Raw genomic sequence first — 18,003 nt, 5'->3', positions numbered from 1 at the left:
CCAATATACTCACACACGTAACCTCACAAACTTTAACCCCACTACTTTCTCTGATGCCTTAAGACAAACTGGAACCCCCTAAAAACTCTACCACTAGACAATGGTGTAGAATTCTTCAACTCAACCTTCTTAAACATCCTCAACTTCCTAGCTCCACCAAGAACAAAAAGGGTAAAAACCAAGACCACCCCCATGGTTAACCAAAGACACCAAAAAACTTATGCTGCAAAGAGATAAATCCTGGAAAACATACCATCAAAATAAGCAGCCAGAAGCTCTTCTTAAATATAAACAACTCCACAACCTCGTGAAAAAACAAATCATCAGAGATAAAATGTCCTACTATATTAAAATCCAGTCTAACCAATCAAAAAATCCTAAACATTTCTGGAATTCCATTAATTCTCTTCTCAACCCAGGCACCAAAAGCAACCCCTACCCTGACTCCAGCAAATCTGATCCTGAAATAGCCTCCCTATTCAACTTCTTCTTCACCACCTCCATAGCAGAGCTGACCAAGACCTTTCCTAACAACAACCCTTCTCTTCAACCTATCCACTCTTCCACACCCCCTACACAACCCTCTGTGCTCAATCTCCCTCCAATATTTTAACTTAAACACATCTCAACCTCCCACATAAAAAATTACTCTCTAAATTAAAACCATGCTCCAATGCCCCTGACAATATCCCATCTTCTTTCCTAAAAATAGCCGCAGATGGTATCGCCGTCCCCATCAGCATCTTGATCAATAGATCTATGCAGGAATCTTATGTGTCCAAATTATGGCGTGCTGCCTTTATCCTACCTCTCCATAAAGGAGGCAAAAACAATAGTATCTCTAACAACCACCCCATAGCTACCCTCTCCCCAATCTCAAAACACCTGGAAAAATGCATCCACATTCAGCTTATGCCATTCCTAACCAATCACCAACTAATTACTCCAACCCAACACAGTTTCTGACCTGGCCATAGTACTATCACTGCCCTTCTCTCTTTCTTAGACACAGTAAATCTTGCCCGTGACTCTGGAAAAATAGTTTCTACAGTTCTACTTGATCTGTCCAAGGCATTCAATACTATCTCCCACACCCACCTCTTGAACCACCTTTCTAGCCTTCATCTCTTCTAGAATACCTTATCCTGATTCTCAAGCTACTTCTCTGACAGGTCTCTAGCCATGAAGTGGGGGAAAGGCACCTCAATCTTCCTTCCTACCCTCACTGTGGTACCCCAAAGATCCATTCCATTCTTGGTCAAATGCTGTTCAACATCTTTATTAATGATTTCCACAAAGCCATACCCAATACCAAAATCGTACAATATGCAGATGATTCAACTTTAGTCTGCTGCGCATCTAACCTCTCAGAGCTTCAAACTGTGACACAAACTGCTTTCTCCTCCACTGAAAATTGGATGCTCCAAAATCATCTCTCGCTAAATGCCAAAAAATCCAAAATTCTATTATTCTCTCCCTCAAAAGCTTCCCCTCTTGATAAAAACTCATTGCAAATTATTAGCAAAAACAACTCTCCTATAGAGGTTGTTCCCTTCACTAAATTACTTGGGGTAACTATTGATGAACACCTAAAATTTGACATTCACATCCAGCAAAACATTAAGAAAACCCATGTAAAACTTGGTATGCTATACAGAAACATCCACTTTCTTTCACTTCCCACTAGACAAACTCTTGCCACTACCTACCTACTCCCCTCACTATTGTATGGCGCTCCTCTACTAACAAACATATCTTCCTCTCTTTCCTCTAAAATGGAAGTCTGCTATAATAAGATTTCTAAATTTGCCACCAAAGCCAAATCCTCCTCTCATCATTGTACTGCCCTTCATTTGTTAAATTGGCTTGAACTCTCCAACCATCTAGACTATCTCCAAATTACTACAGCCCACAGACTAATGTTTCAACCTACTAAGTGCTTGGTACTAACCAACATCCTCCAACCTTACTCGCCACAGAGAACGCTAAGATCGACTCACCAAAACCTAATCACTGTCCGCAAACCCAATCGTCCTGCTGGTCAGCTTTTGCTATACTTTTCCTTAGCTAAAAAATGGAATTTTCTTCCATCCTCACTAAGGACTTGTGAAAACTTTGAAACCTTTAAAACATTGCCTCACTCCTACCTTTCCTCTAACAGGAAATACAACTGTACTCTCCCCACCTAGCCTAATAATCTGTCCACCCTTAAACTCCTGTCTAACTCAGAGCATAACCTATCCTAACTTAAATGTAAATATTGTAAATGTTACAACTGTACAACTTATAAATAACCTTTACCACATTTTTCTCCCTTTTCCTTCCTAATCTTTTCCCCCCTCACAATTAACTTTCCACTGCCATCCTAAATATTTAGACACAATATAATCAAGGAATTTATTCCTGTTCTCTTGCATAAAATAAAATTGTAATCATGTTTTCTCTACTATGATTGTATCTATAATGCCATCTAAATATTTTGATACTATGTAACCTATGAACTTATTCCTGTTTTCTAGCACAAAATGAAATTTTATTAGTGTTTTTCTTTACTATGATTGTATCTATAAATTCACTATGTAATGCGGAGCCTTTCTCCCCGGGCCTCCACTGAAAACAGGCTCCCTGAGCCCAGTGGACCTCCCCGGTCATCAAACTGGAAATAAATAAATAATAAATAAATAAATATCTGAGCCCAAAATGTAGAAGGTGAGGGTGGTGAAGATGTTGAAAAAACATTCCTCACCACCACCAGTACTAACCCAGACAGTACGGGGAAATGGGGTGATAATTTTGTCAATGAGGCTGTATGCTGAGAGGGATAATAATGATTGAGGGTCTCAAGCCTTTCTGTGTTGGAGGGAAGCCTTCTAGCTTATCAGTGGGAGTGGTAAGCACTAGACAGCCTATCTGCCACAAGAGTGGTTTCTGGCCCAGAAATTGTAGTTTATTGGCTGTTTGGCAGTTTTTCCATCTTTTTCAACTTTCTGGTTTAAAAGCCTGCATTTGCGCTTGTTTCCCACCTTTCCTGTAACTATTCTAGTCCAGATACAGAATTGCTGTATCCAGGACTGTTTGTAAGCTTCTGAGCCCCCCAAGCCTTTCTGTGTTGGAGGGAAGCCTTCTAGCTTATCAGTGGGAGTGGTAAGCACTAGGTAGCCTATCTACCACAAGAGTGGTTTCTGACCCAGAAATTGTAGTTTATTAGCCGTTTGGGCAGTTTTTCCATTTCTTTCAACCTTCTGGTTTAAAATCCCGCACTTGTACTCATTTCTTACCTTTCCTGTAACTAGTCTAGTCCAGATACAGATTTGCTGTATCCAGGACTGTTTGTAAGCTTCTGATACCCCCCCCCCAAGCCTTTCTGTGTTGGAGGGAAGCCTTCTAGCCTATCAATGGGAGTGGTAAGCACTAGGTAGCCTGTCTACCACAAGAGTGGTTTCTCCCATAGAAATTGTAGTTTATTGGCCGTTTGGGCAGTTTTTCCATCTCTTTCAACTTTCTGGTTTAAAAGCCTGCATTTGCGCTTATTTCCCACCTTTCCTGTAACTAATCTAGTCTAGATACAGATTTGCTGTATCCAGGACTGTTTGTAAGCTTCTGAACCCCCCAAGCCTTTCTGTGTTGGAGGGGAAGCATTCTACTGTATCATTAGGAGTGGTAAGCACTAGGTAGCCTATCTACCACAAGATCCAGGTATGTAGTTTTAGCACTTGAATGTGCTTATTTGTGCTTAGCACTTGTTCAGAACTTATTTTCAGCACTAAATAAGCTACAAATTACTACAGCACTCAACCTTCCTCTTTACCTAGAGGAAGATAGTTTTTGTACTTACTTTCCTCACTTGCTTAGAGAAAAACAGCTCTTATACTGACTTTCCTCACTTGTCTAGAAGAAAGTAGTTTTTTATTCAGGCATGTCCAAGGGTCAACTCCCAGTGTTCTCTCCTGTCTATCTGATGAATCTGGGCATCTTGGGGCAATGGAGCAATTGCCTCATGTGCACAGACAACCCTCTCCTCCTACCATCCAACACCACAACCTGTGAGAGATGCACTTATCTAGACAAACTGGAGGTAAAGCTCTTTCCAACCAAGACTGAACTTGACAGTCAAGAGGAGAAGGTAAACACTTGTACCACAACACACTCATCACATAGTCCCATTAAACCTACACCACCAAAATCCACATATAGAAACACAAAACCATTCGCAGAGGCTATCAATAATAATCTGCTCAAGCAACAGAGACCTCCAAAGCAGAAACGCAAGCAACCTCCACCCCCAACACAACCCAAATGACACATAGTCCACAGACTCAATGTGCCAATAAACCACAACCCATAAGGCAAACCTACGTACCCAACACACTAGTCAAAGGTGATGCTATAGTCAGGCACACTGATGTCCCACTCACCAAGCTAAACAAGGAGAAGATTACTGTCAGCTGCCTGTCAGGTGCCAGGATCTGCCACATAACCCACGCAATCAGGTCACTCCACAACAAGTACAAATATGACTCTGTATTGTCCATGTTGGTGTGAATGATCTGAGACATATCTCCCTAGACTACATGAAAAGAGGCATGGAAGAGCTCTCCGATTTTGTAGCCCAGGTAGGTATGACCTAGCCCTGAGTAGCATCCTGCCATCGCCCAGAATGATACCGCAGTACATGGAAAAAATTAATGACTTCAACAATTGGCTAAGCTGCTGGTGTCATTCTAAGCAGATCCAGTATCTGTCTGCCTGGGATAACATGGTCGACAGACCACGATGCTTTGCCAGAGATGGCCTGCACCTGTCACCCCTAGGATTCCGGATACTGGCTAAGGCTCTCACCGCCCCTATAGTGCCTTTTTTAGGCAAGGTTCAAATGACAAATTCACCACCGTAATAGGAACAGGCAAGCAAAAACTGAGGGTAATGCTACTCAATGCTAGAAGTCTAAATCTCAAAATGCACTCACTCGAGGCACTCCTTAAAATGGAGAACATCGATATCTGTGCAGTGACTGAGACCTGGTTCAAGGCTCTAGACAGCACCACTGCATTACCAGGTTATAATTCATACCACATTTTTCGGCCATCTAACCTGGACCAGAACACCAAAGGCGGAGGTGTGTCCATATTCATTAAGGATAGCCACACCTCCAGGCTAGTTGCGCAGCATAATGCATCCAAGGTTATCCAAGTGCAACTAACTCTGGGCAAAATTGCAATCCAAATTATAGCTTGCTACAGATCTCCCACCATGCCCCAGGATTCCCACTCATCTTTTCTTGATATACTGGAAAATATTAGGGCTCAACCAAACACCCTAATAATGCGTGATTTCAACTACCTCACCATTAACTGGGAAAACTACTCATGTACCAACTCCTTCGCTCAACACTTTCTGGAATTCATAAATTCCAATGCCCTGGATCAACTTATCCACATCCCCACCAGGGGCAACAATATCCTAGACCTAGTCATTACCAACATGAGTGACCAGTGTTCCACACCTGAAATCAACTCTTCTTTGGTCAGATTTGACCATAAGCTAATCACCCTAGATATCCACATCCCGCCCCCACCCACCATTAAGGAAACCACGGTAAAAAATTTCATCCAAAGCCAACTTCATGCTTTTTAAGACAGAAGTGGCGAACTTCATGACATTCATGCAGATGGACAATAGTTACAACTGCTGAACCCTACACAAATGCATTCTATAAGCACTTACACGAGTGCATGGATCATGCTATCCCAAACAGAACCAAGACGCTATCATCCAAAAAAAGGAAGCTAATCTGGTGGTCCCCTGCCAGAAACAAACTCTACAACAGAAGGAAGAAACTGTTGTAAAAGAATGTAAAATCCCATGAGTGGAGGAGCTCCCTGGTAAGCCTCAGTAAGAAGCTGAGATCCCTTATAAGATCCTCCAAAGCTAGCTACGAAAACACAAAGCATTCTATAGCTATGTCAAGAATCTAAATAGCAACACCCAGATCTGCTCTGAGTTACAGCACAACGGTACAAAAATTGCAGAACCAACTGATATTGCCAACATCCTGGCAGATAGATTCAGTGCTAACTTTACCCCCATCTCACCCCATAAAGGGCCCATATCTATACAGAAAGAATCAAGAGTCCATGTAATCACATCTATGCATGTAAAAGCTACACTCTCTAAAACAAAAAAACACAGCATCCATGGGACTGGACAACATCCCAGGCTATGTTTTACACGAACTTCAGAATGAACTGGCTCTCCACCTAAGCACCATGTTCAATCATAGTCTCACATCAGGCTTTGTGCCCACTGAATGGCGCACAACAACAGTTATCCCACTCCACAAAGGGGGAGCCACCACTGATCCTGGGAACTATCACCCAATTAGCCTGACGAGCCTGGTCTGCAAGGCCATGGAATGTATCATCATGGAACTCATAAACAAAGACATTGGTAACGTCCAAACTCTGGACCCTACCCAGTTCAGGTTTGTGAAAGGCAGATCATGCCTTATGAACCTGATCGACTTTTTTGAGGCAGTCACCAAAGCCGTAGACGAGGGTAAGGTGGCTCACACAGCCTATCTTGACCTCGCCAAGGCTTTCAACATCATCCCCCATTCTGGAATTATAGCTAAACTCACTAAACTAGGTATAAATCCCTACATCACAAGATGGGTTGCCAACTGGCTTACTGACAGAACTCACACTGTAAAAGTTGCAGACTCCAACTTTGACTTCAAACCAGTGACAAGTGGAGTACCACAGGGTTCAGTCCTGGGACTTCTCCTGTTTGGTATCTATTTCTCTGAAGTATAGGCTAACGTAAAAGGCGTCTGGCTAATGAAGTTCGCAGATGACTGCAAACTAGGAGCCATAGTCGAGTCCCCAAATGATGTGGACATCCTACAGAAGGGCAGATGCCTGGTGTCAGAGGCATGGCCTCAAGCTCAATACCAAAAAGTGCACTGTCATCCCCTTTGGTAAAACTCTGTACCCATGAACTACCACATAAACGGCAGTCTACTTAATGCTGAATGTGTGATATAAGACCTTGGACCCAGGTGGACAGTAGTCCCTCCTTTGATAATCACATCACCACAGTAGTCAAGAAATCCTTCTATGTGGCACACCTCATCACAAAAGAGTTCTCTTCCAGGAAAAAAAGAGGTCATTGTTCCCCACTACTCGGCACTCATTAGATCCATTATAGAGTACAACGCCCCTTTTGGAATGTGCCTCACGAGGCATCTGCAGCAACTGGAAAGGCCACAGAAGTACCTCACAAAAAGGGTTACTGGCCTCAAACAGATGCCCTACACTGATCGTCTCAAAAAACTCCTGCTTTACTCTGTAGCATATCGCCTACTCCGAAGAGATCTCTGCCTAACATAAGCTATGTTAAACCCAGAGCTGTTGGACATGCTACACCTAAAGAAATACTAGTCCCTCCGAGCTACACGCTCTAGGGACCTTAAACCTTGTCACCACAATAAACAGGGAATGCTGGAGGGATAGATTCCTGTCCCAGAGACTTCCTATACTCTGGAACAAGCTATCCATCTATGTCAAGCAAAGTTCCTCATTAGCACTCTTCAAGAAAAATCTTGATGAGTGGATGGGAAATAGGAAATACATCCTGGGGATCACTTCTGTGGCTCTGCTCGACGGGGGCACAGGAAATTAACTTTCTTGGGTGGCATAAGCCAGGGAACCTTGTTGGCTAGGCTTACTTAGGCCCTTGGGCCGATAGCCTAGTACCTACCTATGAATAAATAAAAATATAGTGACAGAAAGCAAAATCAACCAACTTACAACAAAGAAGCAAACAGAGCAAATAAAATGCTTTAAAAAAGTTCAGCACACGTGAACTCCCTTCAGTTTTCTTTACAAATACAACATTCTACAAAATGTACCACAGCTGTTTTTTTAAACTCATACAGTTTTGCATGCTTATTTTATAGCCGTGTATACTGATATGTAAATACACCTATTGTTGTGATTTCAAATTGTAATAAAATTATAATACAAATAAAAAAAAAAACTAGCCTGCCTATTTATAGAGGTACTGTACTTTTTTCCATATGCTGTTAGTGATACAAGTTGTGAAACTGCTTGTTTGTTATTGTCAGTGTCAGGTTGTGACATTGTAAATTGCTTCTTGAACTAAATGTTATAGCATATTTTTGTACCTGTAAATATGTTTTGTTAATTTCTTATGTGATCCTGTTCACCCAGTTTGTGCCTGAAAATGGACCATTGCGATCAGTGCACTACCTCAGTAAACAAATCTAAATATATAAAATAAAACTGTTGCAGGTTTTTAACAATTGCACAGGGCATGCTTGAAAAGTGCATAACGTCCTGTCCTCCTGTGATGAAGGTTCGCTGTTGGCACCATTGCAGTGCTGATGTATGCATAACTATGAATAGTACCACAAACGAGACATGCTGGGAGGCTGCCAGCATTTGTCATCCCTTATACTTACTTCAATATTCGTATGTAAAAATGCATTACAGTTTTCACATTTCTTTGACTGGCATTCTCTTCAGTGTGTTAATGGTACATGACTTATCAATGTGACCCCCCCCCCCCAACATATTAACAAATGAACACATGACTAGCTGCCTGCTATTTCACAGAAGGACGTAGATTTCTTCCTGCTGTCTTAGCCCTCAAAGTAGACATTTTTTTTGTAAATGTGTCATTCCATAATACGCATTCTAATAATGTTATTAGCTTGTCAGAGTTCTTGTGATCATTTTGCAATACCAATTTTCTTATTTTAAGAGGAAAGCTATTTTAAACCTGTCTACTGCTAACATTTCTAAACACTCTGCTTTGCTGGTGCTATTATGTTCAAGCCAGATCATTAAAACACTAATAGTAAATACAGTGGAGGGGGTGCTAACTGGACACCTCAGGTGTGATTCTAGGACTGGGTGCTCATGGCAACTCCAAACCAGGAATGCAAAGGTAAGCAAGGGATTGCAATGAAAGAATAAATAACATCATCATGACACAAACCAGTATCACAGCACAAAATAACAATCACAAACCAGTATCACAGCACAGAATAACAATCACAAACCAGTATAACAGCACAGAATAGTAATGATCTAAATCCTTAGCCTGCCATTTTTTTTGTTCGTAATGACATGTTTTTCTCTTTTTTTTTAAGTTGTCTTACAGCCTCCACCAGTACAACAAGTCTTTGCGCAGCTCCATGGCCAGGTTTTGTACGATATACAGCCTGCATCTCTCACATCACACGATTTTCAGTCCATTGAATGGAAGAGAAAAAACACCACAATCCTCAATTGCTGGTCTTCCAGCAGAAACTGCATGAATCTGGGAGATTCTAAAGACAAAGTAATCTTTAATTTTGACAATAACAAATTAATTATAAAGGATGTGTCCGAATCAGATGAGGGTGACTATGTACTAAACATTATTACCTACAATGGGGTAGTAAAGCAAACACACGTCAGACTTCTTGTGCTGGGTAAGTATCTATGTTTTAAATATTCAAAGTCATCCTCCCATTTTCCCAGCCTTCTGTCCCCACTACCATGGAGTTTCCATGGATACTGTTTTATTGCCATGCAAATGTCAACAAGAAGCCACACCTACAGCTAGTAAGGCAATTAGGAAAACATTTTTTGTAGCAGTCATTTGTGGTGCTGCTCTGTCCATATAACATGAAACAATTTGTAAAAATGATGAGTGGTATTTGTTCTTTGCAATGGAACTAGACACTATCTACCATAGTACTGACATCCAGTCCTGTCCCACACCTATCTAGATTTCGCCTGCAAAGCAGAATTAACTATTATTGTAAAACCCTTCCCTCCTAAGCACTCAACCACTTTTGGTTTCATGGTCTTAAACCCTTATAAGTTATGCTGTTCAGATTTGTTTAGCAGCCACCAAATGCTGATGGCTCGGGTATGATTTGTGATAAAGAAGGCACTTAAAAAGAGAACTGACAAAAATCTTGTATGCTAATGAATGAAGCAACAAATGATCCACAAAGTACCTCAGTGTATATTTTCAGACTTAAAATAAAAAGAAGTTATGTTCTTACCATAATGTTTCATTTGTGTTGTTGCCTTTCATCAGTCTTCAACCCATGGGTTCGGATCTGAACTCGGATCCGACTCGGATGCATTGCATAGCTTGAATCCAAGAACTGAGCTCCCCATCCTCCACCCACAATTCTCCACTCCATCATCACTACCTCAGATTGAGTTTGCTGAAACAGCCAGAGCAGAAGAACAAGAAATATGTATACCAGAAAAAAATAACACAACATCTTCAGGAGCTCAAGGGTGACCAGGAAATGGTTTGAGCTCCATCTCACCAATCCTCGAAAACAAGAAAGGGGGGATGGAAGGAGAGGAAGGATGAAGACAGATGAAAGGCAACAACACAGATGGAACGTTATGGTAGGAACATAAATTCTTTATCTGATGTTGTTGCTTTCATCTGATCTTCAACCCATGGGATTGAGTCTCTAGCTACTTAGACCCTGGGTGGCCCTAAGGAAGGATGTTTCAGAGCATGGCAGAGACAAAGGACGCTCGGCTTCTGGAAATTATGTCCAATTTGTAGTGGTTGATAAAGGTATGAGGGTTAGCCCACATAGCAGCAGTACAGATGTCATCTATGGAAACTTTGGACCAGAATGCATAGGAGGTAGAAATAGATCTGGTGGGATGGGCTTTCACTTTGTCTGGTAAGGGAATATGTTTTAGATTATAAATCAAGTGAATACACTTGGAATTCCAATTAGAAATTGTCACCTTTGAAACTGGTTTTCCCAGTCTGGACTTTGAAAAGGTGACAAATAATTGATCTCCCACTCACCAGGCTGAACAAGGAGAAAATTACAGTCAGCTGCCTGTCGGGTGCCAGGATCTGCCACATAATGCATGCACTCAAGTCACTCCACAAGTACAAATATGACTCTGTCATTGTCCATGTTGGAGTGAATGACTTGAGACGTACCTCCCTGGACTACATGAAAAGAGACATGGAAGAGTTCTTGGATCATGTGGCCCAGGCAGGTATGACCCTAGCCCTGAGCAGCAACCTGCCTTTGCCCAGAATGATACCACAGTATAAGGACAAAATGATTGACTTCAACAATTGGCTAAGCTTCTGGTGTCATTCAAAGGGGATCCAGTATCTGTCTGCCTGGGATAACATGAGCGACAAACCACAATGCTTTGCCAGAGATGGTCTGCACCTGTCACCCCTGGGATTCAGGTTACTGGCTAAAGCTCTTGCCAGCCCTATAGTGCCTTTTTTAGGCAAGGTTGAAAGGACAAAACCACCACTGTAACAGATACAAGCATGCAAAATCTGAAGGTATTGCTACTCAATGCTAGAAGTCTAAACCTCAAAATGCACTCTCTCGAGGCACTCCTAAAAATGGAGAACATTGATATCTGTGCAGTAACTGAGACCTGGTTCAAGGCTCCAGAGAGCACCCCTGCAATACCAGACTACAACTCTTACCATACTTTTTGGCCACCAAACCAACGCATTATCATGGAACTTATAAACAAAGACATTGGCAACCTTCCAACACTGGACCCCACCCAGTTTGAGTTCGTGAAGGGCCAATCTTGTCTACTGAACCTGATTGACTTCTTTGAATCAGTCTCCAGAGCTGTGGACAAGGGTAAGGCAGTCCACACAGCCTATTTGGACCTTGCCAAGGCCTTCGACACCATCCCCCACTCTGGAATCATAGATAAACTTACTAAGCTGGGCATAAATCCCTACGTCACTCGATGGGTTGCCAACTGGCTTACCCAGATGTAAAAGTAGCTGACTCCAAATCCAGCTCGAGACAAGTGACAAGTGGAGTACCTCAGGGTTCAGTCCCTGGGATTGCTCTTGTTTGGCATCTACTTCTCTGAAGTACAGGCCAACACTAAGGACTCTGGCTAACAAAGTTCGCAGATGACTGCAAACTGGGAGCCATTATTGAATCCCTAAATTATGTGGTTATTCTACAAAAGGACCTTACAGAAACAGGTGCTTGGTGTCAGAGCCATGGGCTCAAGCTTAATGCCAAGAAATGTATAGTTATCCCCTTTGGGAAAAACCATGTACCCATGAATTACCACATATGTGGCAGTACACTAAACACAGAAAGTGTGATGAGAGGCTTAGGGACACAGGTGGGCAGTGGTCTCACCTTCGATAACCACATCACCACAACAGTCAGGAAATCCTTCTATGTGACACACCTCATCACTAGGGGCTTTTCATCCATAAAAAAGGAGGCCATTGTCATTGGGGGATGGTGAGTACAGTGGGACAATGACACCCTTTTTTCTTATCACACTTTCTGTGTTTAGTGTACTGCCACCTATGTGGTAGTTCATGGGTACATGTTTTTTCCCAAAGGGGATAACTATACATTTCTTGGCACTGAGCTTGAGCCCATGGCTCTGTCACCAAGCATCTGTTTCTGTATGGCCCTTTTGTAGAATATCCACATCATTTGGGGATTCAATAATGCCTCCCCATTTGCAGTCATCTGCAAATTTTGTTAGCCAGAGTCCCTCAGTGTTGGCCTGTACTTCAGAGAAGTAGATGCCAAACAAGAGCAGTCCCAGGACTGAACCCTGAGGTACTCCACTTGTCACTTGTCTGGAGCTGGATTTGGAGTTGGCTACTTTTACAGTCTGGGTTCTGTCAGTAAGCCAGTTGGCAACCCATCGAGTGACATAGGGATTAATGCCCAGCTTAGTAAGTTTATCTATGATTCCAGAGTGGGGGATGGTTTTGAAGGCCTTAGCAAGGTCCAGATAGGCTATGTGGACCACCTTACCTTCATCCACAGCTCTGAAGTCTGATTCAAAGAGGTCAATCAGGTTCAGGAGACAAGATCGGCTCTTCATGAACCCAAACTGGGTGAGGTCCAGTGCTTGAAGGTTGCCATTGTCTTTGTTTATAAGTTCCATGATAATACGTTACATGGGCTTGCAGATAAGGCTTGTCAGACTGAAGTGGTGGTAGTTCCCAGGATCCAAGGTGGATCCCCCCTTGTGGAGTGGGATAACTGTAGCTGTGCGCCACTCAGTGAACATGAAGCTTGAGGTGAGGCTATGATTAAACATGACAATTTTGTGACGTGCCAGTTCATTTTGTAGTTCATGTAGTACACAGCCCGGGATGTCGTCTGGTCCCATGGATTCTGTACTCTTAGCTTTGGAGAGTGTGGTTTTTACCTGTGTGGCCGTTATTACTGGAATTTGGCAATCCTTCGGTATTGAGATGGGCCCTTTAGGGGGTGAGAGGGGTGTGAAGCTGGCACTGAATTGAGCTGCCAGGATATTGGCAATATCCTTGGGATCAGTATATTTAATGCCATTCTGTTGTAGCTCAGAGCAGATCTGAGTATTGCCATTTAGATTCTTGACATAGCTATAGAATGCCTTGTGGTTGTCTTTGGCTTTTTTATTTTCGTAACTAGCTTTGGAGGATTTTATGAGGGATCTCAGCTTCTTACTGAGGCTGGTAAGGGAGTTTTTTGCATCCTGGGATTTTCCTTTTCTTGTAAAGTTTGTTTATGGCAGGGACCCACCAGATTGGCTTCCTTTTTTTGGAGGAGAGCATCTTGGTTCTATTTGGGATGGCATGATTCATGCATGAGTGGATGTGCTCGCACAGTGCCTTGGTACAGTTTTCAGCAGTCAAACTTTCAGTTCCCGTCTGCATGGGTGTTATGAAGTTTGTCACTTCTGACTTGAGTAGCATGAAGTTGGCTTTGTAGACATTTTTTACGGAGGTTTCCTTACTGGGGGGTGGGGGAGGGATGTGGATGTCAAAGGTGATTAGCTTATGGTCAGACCTGACCAACGAGGGGGTGACCATAGGTGTGGAGCATTGATTTCCCATGTTGGTAATGACCAGGGCTAGGATATTGGAGCCCCTGGTGGGACTATGGATTAGTTTATCCAGGGCATTGGAATTTATGAATTCCAAGAACCGTTGGGCAAAGGTGTTGGTACACAAGTAGTTTTCCCAGTTAATGGTAGGGTAGATGAAATCACCCAGTATTAGGGTGTTTGGTTGTATCTTAATGTTTTCCAGTATGTTTAGAAAGATGTAGTGAGAATCTTGGGGCATGGTGGGGGATCTGTAGCAAGTTACAATTTGGATTGCAGTCTTACCTAGTGTTAGTTGCACCTGGTGAATTTCAGACGCATTGTGATGGGCAACTAGCCTGGTGGTGTGAATATCCTTGGTGAATATGGACACTCCTCCACCTTTAGTGTTTTGGTCCTGGTTTGGTGGCCGAAAGTGTGGTAAAAGTTGTAGCCTGGTATTGCAGGGGTGCTCTCTGGAGCCTTGAACCAGGTCTCAGTTACTGCACAGATACTGATGTCCTCCATTTTTAGGAGTGCCTCGAGAGACTGCATTTTGAGGTTTAGACTTCTAGCATTGAGTAGCATTACCTTCAGATTTTGCATGCTTGTACCTGTTACGGTGGTGGTTTTGTCCTTTGAACTTTGCCTCAAAAAGGCACTATAGGGGTGGCAAGAGCCTTAGCCAGTAACCTGAATCCCAGGGGGTGACAGGTGCCGACCATCTCTGGCAAAGCATCATGGTCTGTTGATCATGTCATCCCAGGCAGACAGATACTGGATCCCTTTGAATGACACCAGAAGCTTAGCCAATTTTTGAAGTCAATCATTTTGTCCTTATACTGTGGTATAATTCTGGGTGAAGGCAGGATGCTACGCAGGGCTAGGGTCACACCTGCCTGGGCCACATGATCCAAGAGCTCTTCCATGTCTCTTTTCATGTAGTCCAGGGAGGTACGTCTCAAGTTATTCACTCCAACATGGACAATGACAGAGTCATAGTTGTACTTGTTGCAGAGTGACTTGAGTGCATGCGTTATGTAGTGGATTCTGGCACCCGACAGGCTGCTGACTGCAATTTTCTCCTTGTTCAGCCTGGTGAGTGGGACATCATGGGGCCTGACTATAGAGTCAGCTATGACTAAAGTGTTGGGTACGTTGTCTTGCCTTATGGGCTGTTGCTGGGTGGCACACTGGTGTTGTGAGCTATGTGACACTTTGGTTGTGAATGGTGTTTATTTGCATTTCAGCTTCGGAGGTCCTTGTTCCTTGGGCAGGTTACTGTTAAGGGCCTCCGCATATGAGGGTTTAGTATTGCTATGTGAGGGTGTTGGTGGTGTGGGTTTAGAAGGGCTATCTGTTGCTTGAGGTGTAGTGTGGGTGTTAACCTTCTCCTCTTGACTGTCTAGCACAATCTTGGGTGGAAAGAACTTTGCTTCCAATTTAGCTATGTAAGTGCATCTCTTGCAGGTTGCAGTGTTGAGTGGTAGGAAGAGAGGGTTGTCTGTATACATGAGGCAATTGCTGCATTGCCCCAGTATGCCCAGATTCACCAGGTGGACAGGAGAAATCACCGGATATGCCTGTTTTGGTGCTTTTTTTTGTAAAGTACAAGAGCTGTTTTTCCTTACCTTAGCAAGGTACTTTGTAATTATAGGCTGTTTAGTGCCTACGATTAATTTCTCCTTATTAACAAGGACAGTTGAGTGCTTGAATCAGTTTAAGGCTTCCTAGTGCTTTCCAGTATGTTTTAGAGTAAGTGCTAGTCACAGGGATGCTTAAAGGTAAGATGAAAAAACTGGTTTATCCTAAACACTGTAGTGTGCACTAGAGGAGTTAGATGTGAAAGTAGGTAACTTAAGTTGTACCTGTCTAAAAAGTCTGGTTGAAGCCCGCACAGACTGAACAGGAGGAGTCTAGGTGACTAGCACCCAAGCAATAAATGCATAGGGTGTGGGTATCGGAAGGTGGTATTTTGTGTCCATACACTGTGCATTTTTTAAATCCAGCCTTAGGGGCTTCAGACATGGCTAGAAGAGAAAGAAAGAAGTATAGCCTGTCTATAAGATTTATTTTTTTTTTTGATTGAAGAACGTGCTGAAAAACAAAGGTTAGAAAAGGAGAAAAGGCAAAGAATAGTTACTCACAGTAACTTAATAACAATGCCAGGAGGAGCTTGTCTTAAAGCTGCTATCCCCGATGGCGGCAAACGAGATCTGAAGTAGTGATGATGGAGTGAGGAATTGTGGCTGGAGGAGGAGAAGCTCAGTTCTTGGATCCAAGCTATATAATGCGGCCAATTTGAATCCGAGTTCGGATACAAACCCATGGGTCGATGATCAGATGAAAGCAACAGCATCAGATCACCTGGTTTTCATAGGGGTGAGGCATTTCTAATACTGTCAGATCTAATAGCATAGAGCAGCAGAATACAAAATTATTGTTTAAGATGTGTCTGGTGTTGTTGTGGAAATATTTTTGCACATATTTGCGTACATCAAGATTATGCCATTAAAACTGGTACATTTTCCCACAAAAAACATCATCTGACATTAACATCCCACAGCCTGCTTGCTTAACAAAAAGCTTTCCAACTCTGCTAGCACAAGTTTATAAAGCCCTGACTATAACTTAGACAATTTGGTTTCTCATCTGAAGAAGCTTATGTGAGGAGGATGGGTGTGCCTATCCTGGGCAAACTGAAGTACTTGAGCCATCTAGTCCTGTCATCCCTCAAAAGAGGGCAGTGATGCAAGGGATGGCCTTGGGATGCATGCTCAGTCATTAAGCTGTGTATGTGATATCCTTCACTGTAGGTCTGTGGGAGTGTGCACTTACACAGGGAGGGAACACAATGGCCCATGTGGTGATGCAAGTTGCATACACCTCAACTAGAAAAGAGGGCCTATAGCATATGCCTGCATTGCAGGGATTCTAGCAAAGGCACAACCACCCTCATGGCTGCATGGTTGATGATCCCTCTGGACAGCTCTCTCCCTCATGCTGGTGATACCCAGCAGAGAAGAAAGAGCTGGATCATGTCCAACTGGGAGAGACTTGATAGTTGGCAGGCAGAGGGTCAAAAAAAAGATATAAAAATAACTTGACTAGTAGCAAACAAACAGAAACTAAGGACAGGCTATTAAGTTCCATTTTTTTCTGAGGGAACATATGCAATCATTTGCTAGATCTGAATTTATTATTACCCTTTGTGTATATCTTTAGTAAAACATTCTGCTTGATTGTTGCATGTTTTATTACTTTTTTCAATCTTTATTTACTCAGTGGCTATGCAATATGACTATTACTGCTTTACTGTTGTGTTTATTTGGTAAATGATTACATATAATATCTGATATTTCTGTAAGCCTGTAAGTAATAATGTATACCTATATTATATGCATTAAGTCTGTCCACTATATTACTTCTTTATAAATGGAAGTTGTTCTCACTGAGTTGCCCTTGTTAATGGACTCTGCCCAGTAGGGCTAATCCAGTTAAAAAAATATAGACACATTAATTATGGAACTCAAAATCTAGACCAGCTGTAACTGAAGTATTGAAGACTGTAAAAGAGATTAAGCATGGGAGCGGGATGTTTAGAAAATGGAAGGAGCAAATTACATAGAAATACATGGAATTTGTAGAAACAATATATGTAGAAAAATGTTCAGGAGGAGTGATGTTTAAGAACTGAGTAAATTATGTAATGGTGGAGTGAATGAAAATGTTTTTTTAAACACCTTTATTGATTATCACTTATGGCACAGGCAAACTTACATTTATGTAAAAGTACTTAAACCATATTAACAAGTTCACATTTACAAAAAAATGGATATTACATATATTGTTCTATACCATACAATCAATGCAACATTACATAAATTGTTCAATTCCTGCCGTCTCTTAAACCTCATTCCTCTTCCAAAACATTTTCTGTATGTATTCCTCCCACAATTTCTATTTTTTCTATGTAATTTACTCCTACCCTTTTCTAAAGATCCCACTTCCATTTTTTTTTTCTCTTTTACAATGTTCACTACTTCAAGTATAGTTGGTTTATACTTTGATTTCCATTCACTAGTAATTGCATTTTTTGGCTTACCAGAAATAAACTTAA

The 18,003-nt window shown here is 42.1% G+C and overlaps 1 protein-coding gene across 8 annotated transcripts in view; it reads left to right on the top strand.

Moving 5' to 3' along the window:
* The window catches only part of LOC122809420 (hepatocyte cell adhesion molecule-like), a 358,687-nt gene that overhangs the window by 111,457 nt on the left and 229,227 nt on the right, over window positions 1-18,003 (top strand). For 7 of the 8 annotated variants that reach the window (XM_044080909.1, XM_044080911.1, XM_044080905.1 and 4 more), the window contains exon 2: window positions 9,176-9,499. The exons of the other annotated variant lie outside the window; for it this stretch is intronic. In XM_044080909.1, coding sequence (XP_043936844.1) covers window positions 9,176-9,499 — 324 coding nt within the window. The remainder of the gene's footprint in view (window positions 1-9,175; window positions 9,500-18,003) is intronic. 8 annotated transcript variants of the gene reach the window in all.

Source organism: Protopterus annectens, chromosome 8.part0 (assembly GCF_019279795.1).
Source record: "Protopterus annectens isolate FY-2018-M chromosome 8.part0, PAN1.0, whole genome shotgun sequence".
NCBI classification, from domain to species: Eukaryota; Metazoa; Chordata; order Ceratodontiformes; family Protopteridae; genus Protopterus; species Protopterus annectens.
The sequence above is the reverse complement of the archived record's forward strand: the minus strand, read 5'-3'. Positions and strand labels throughout refer to the sequence as shown.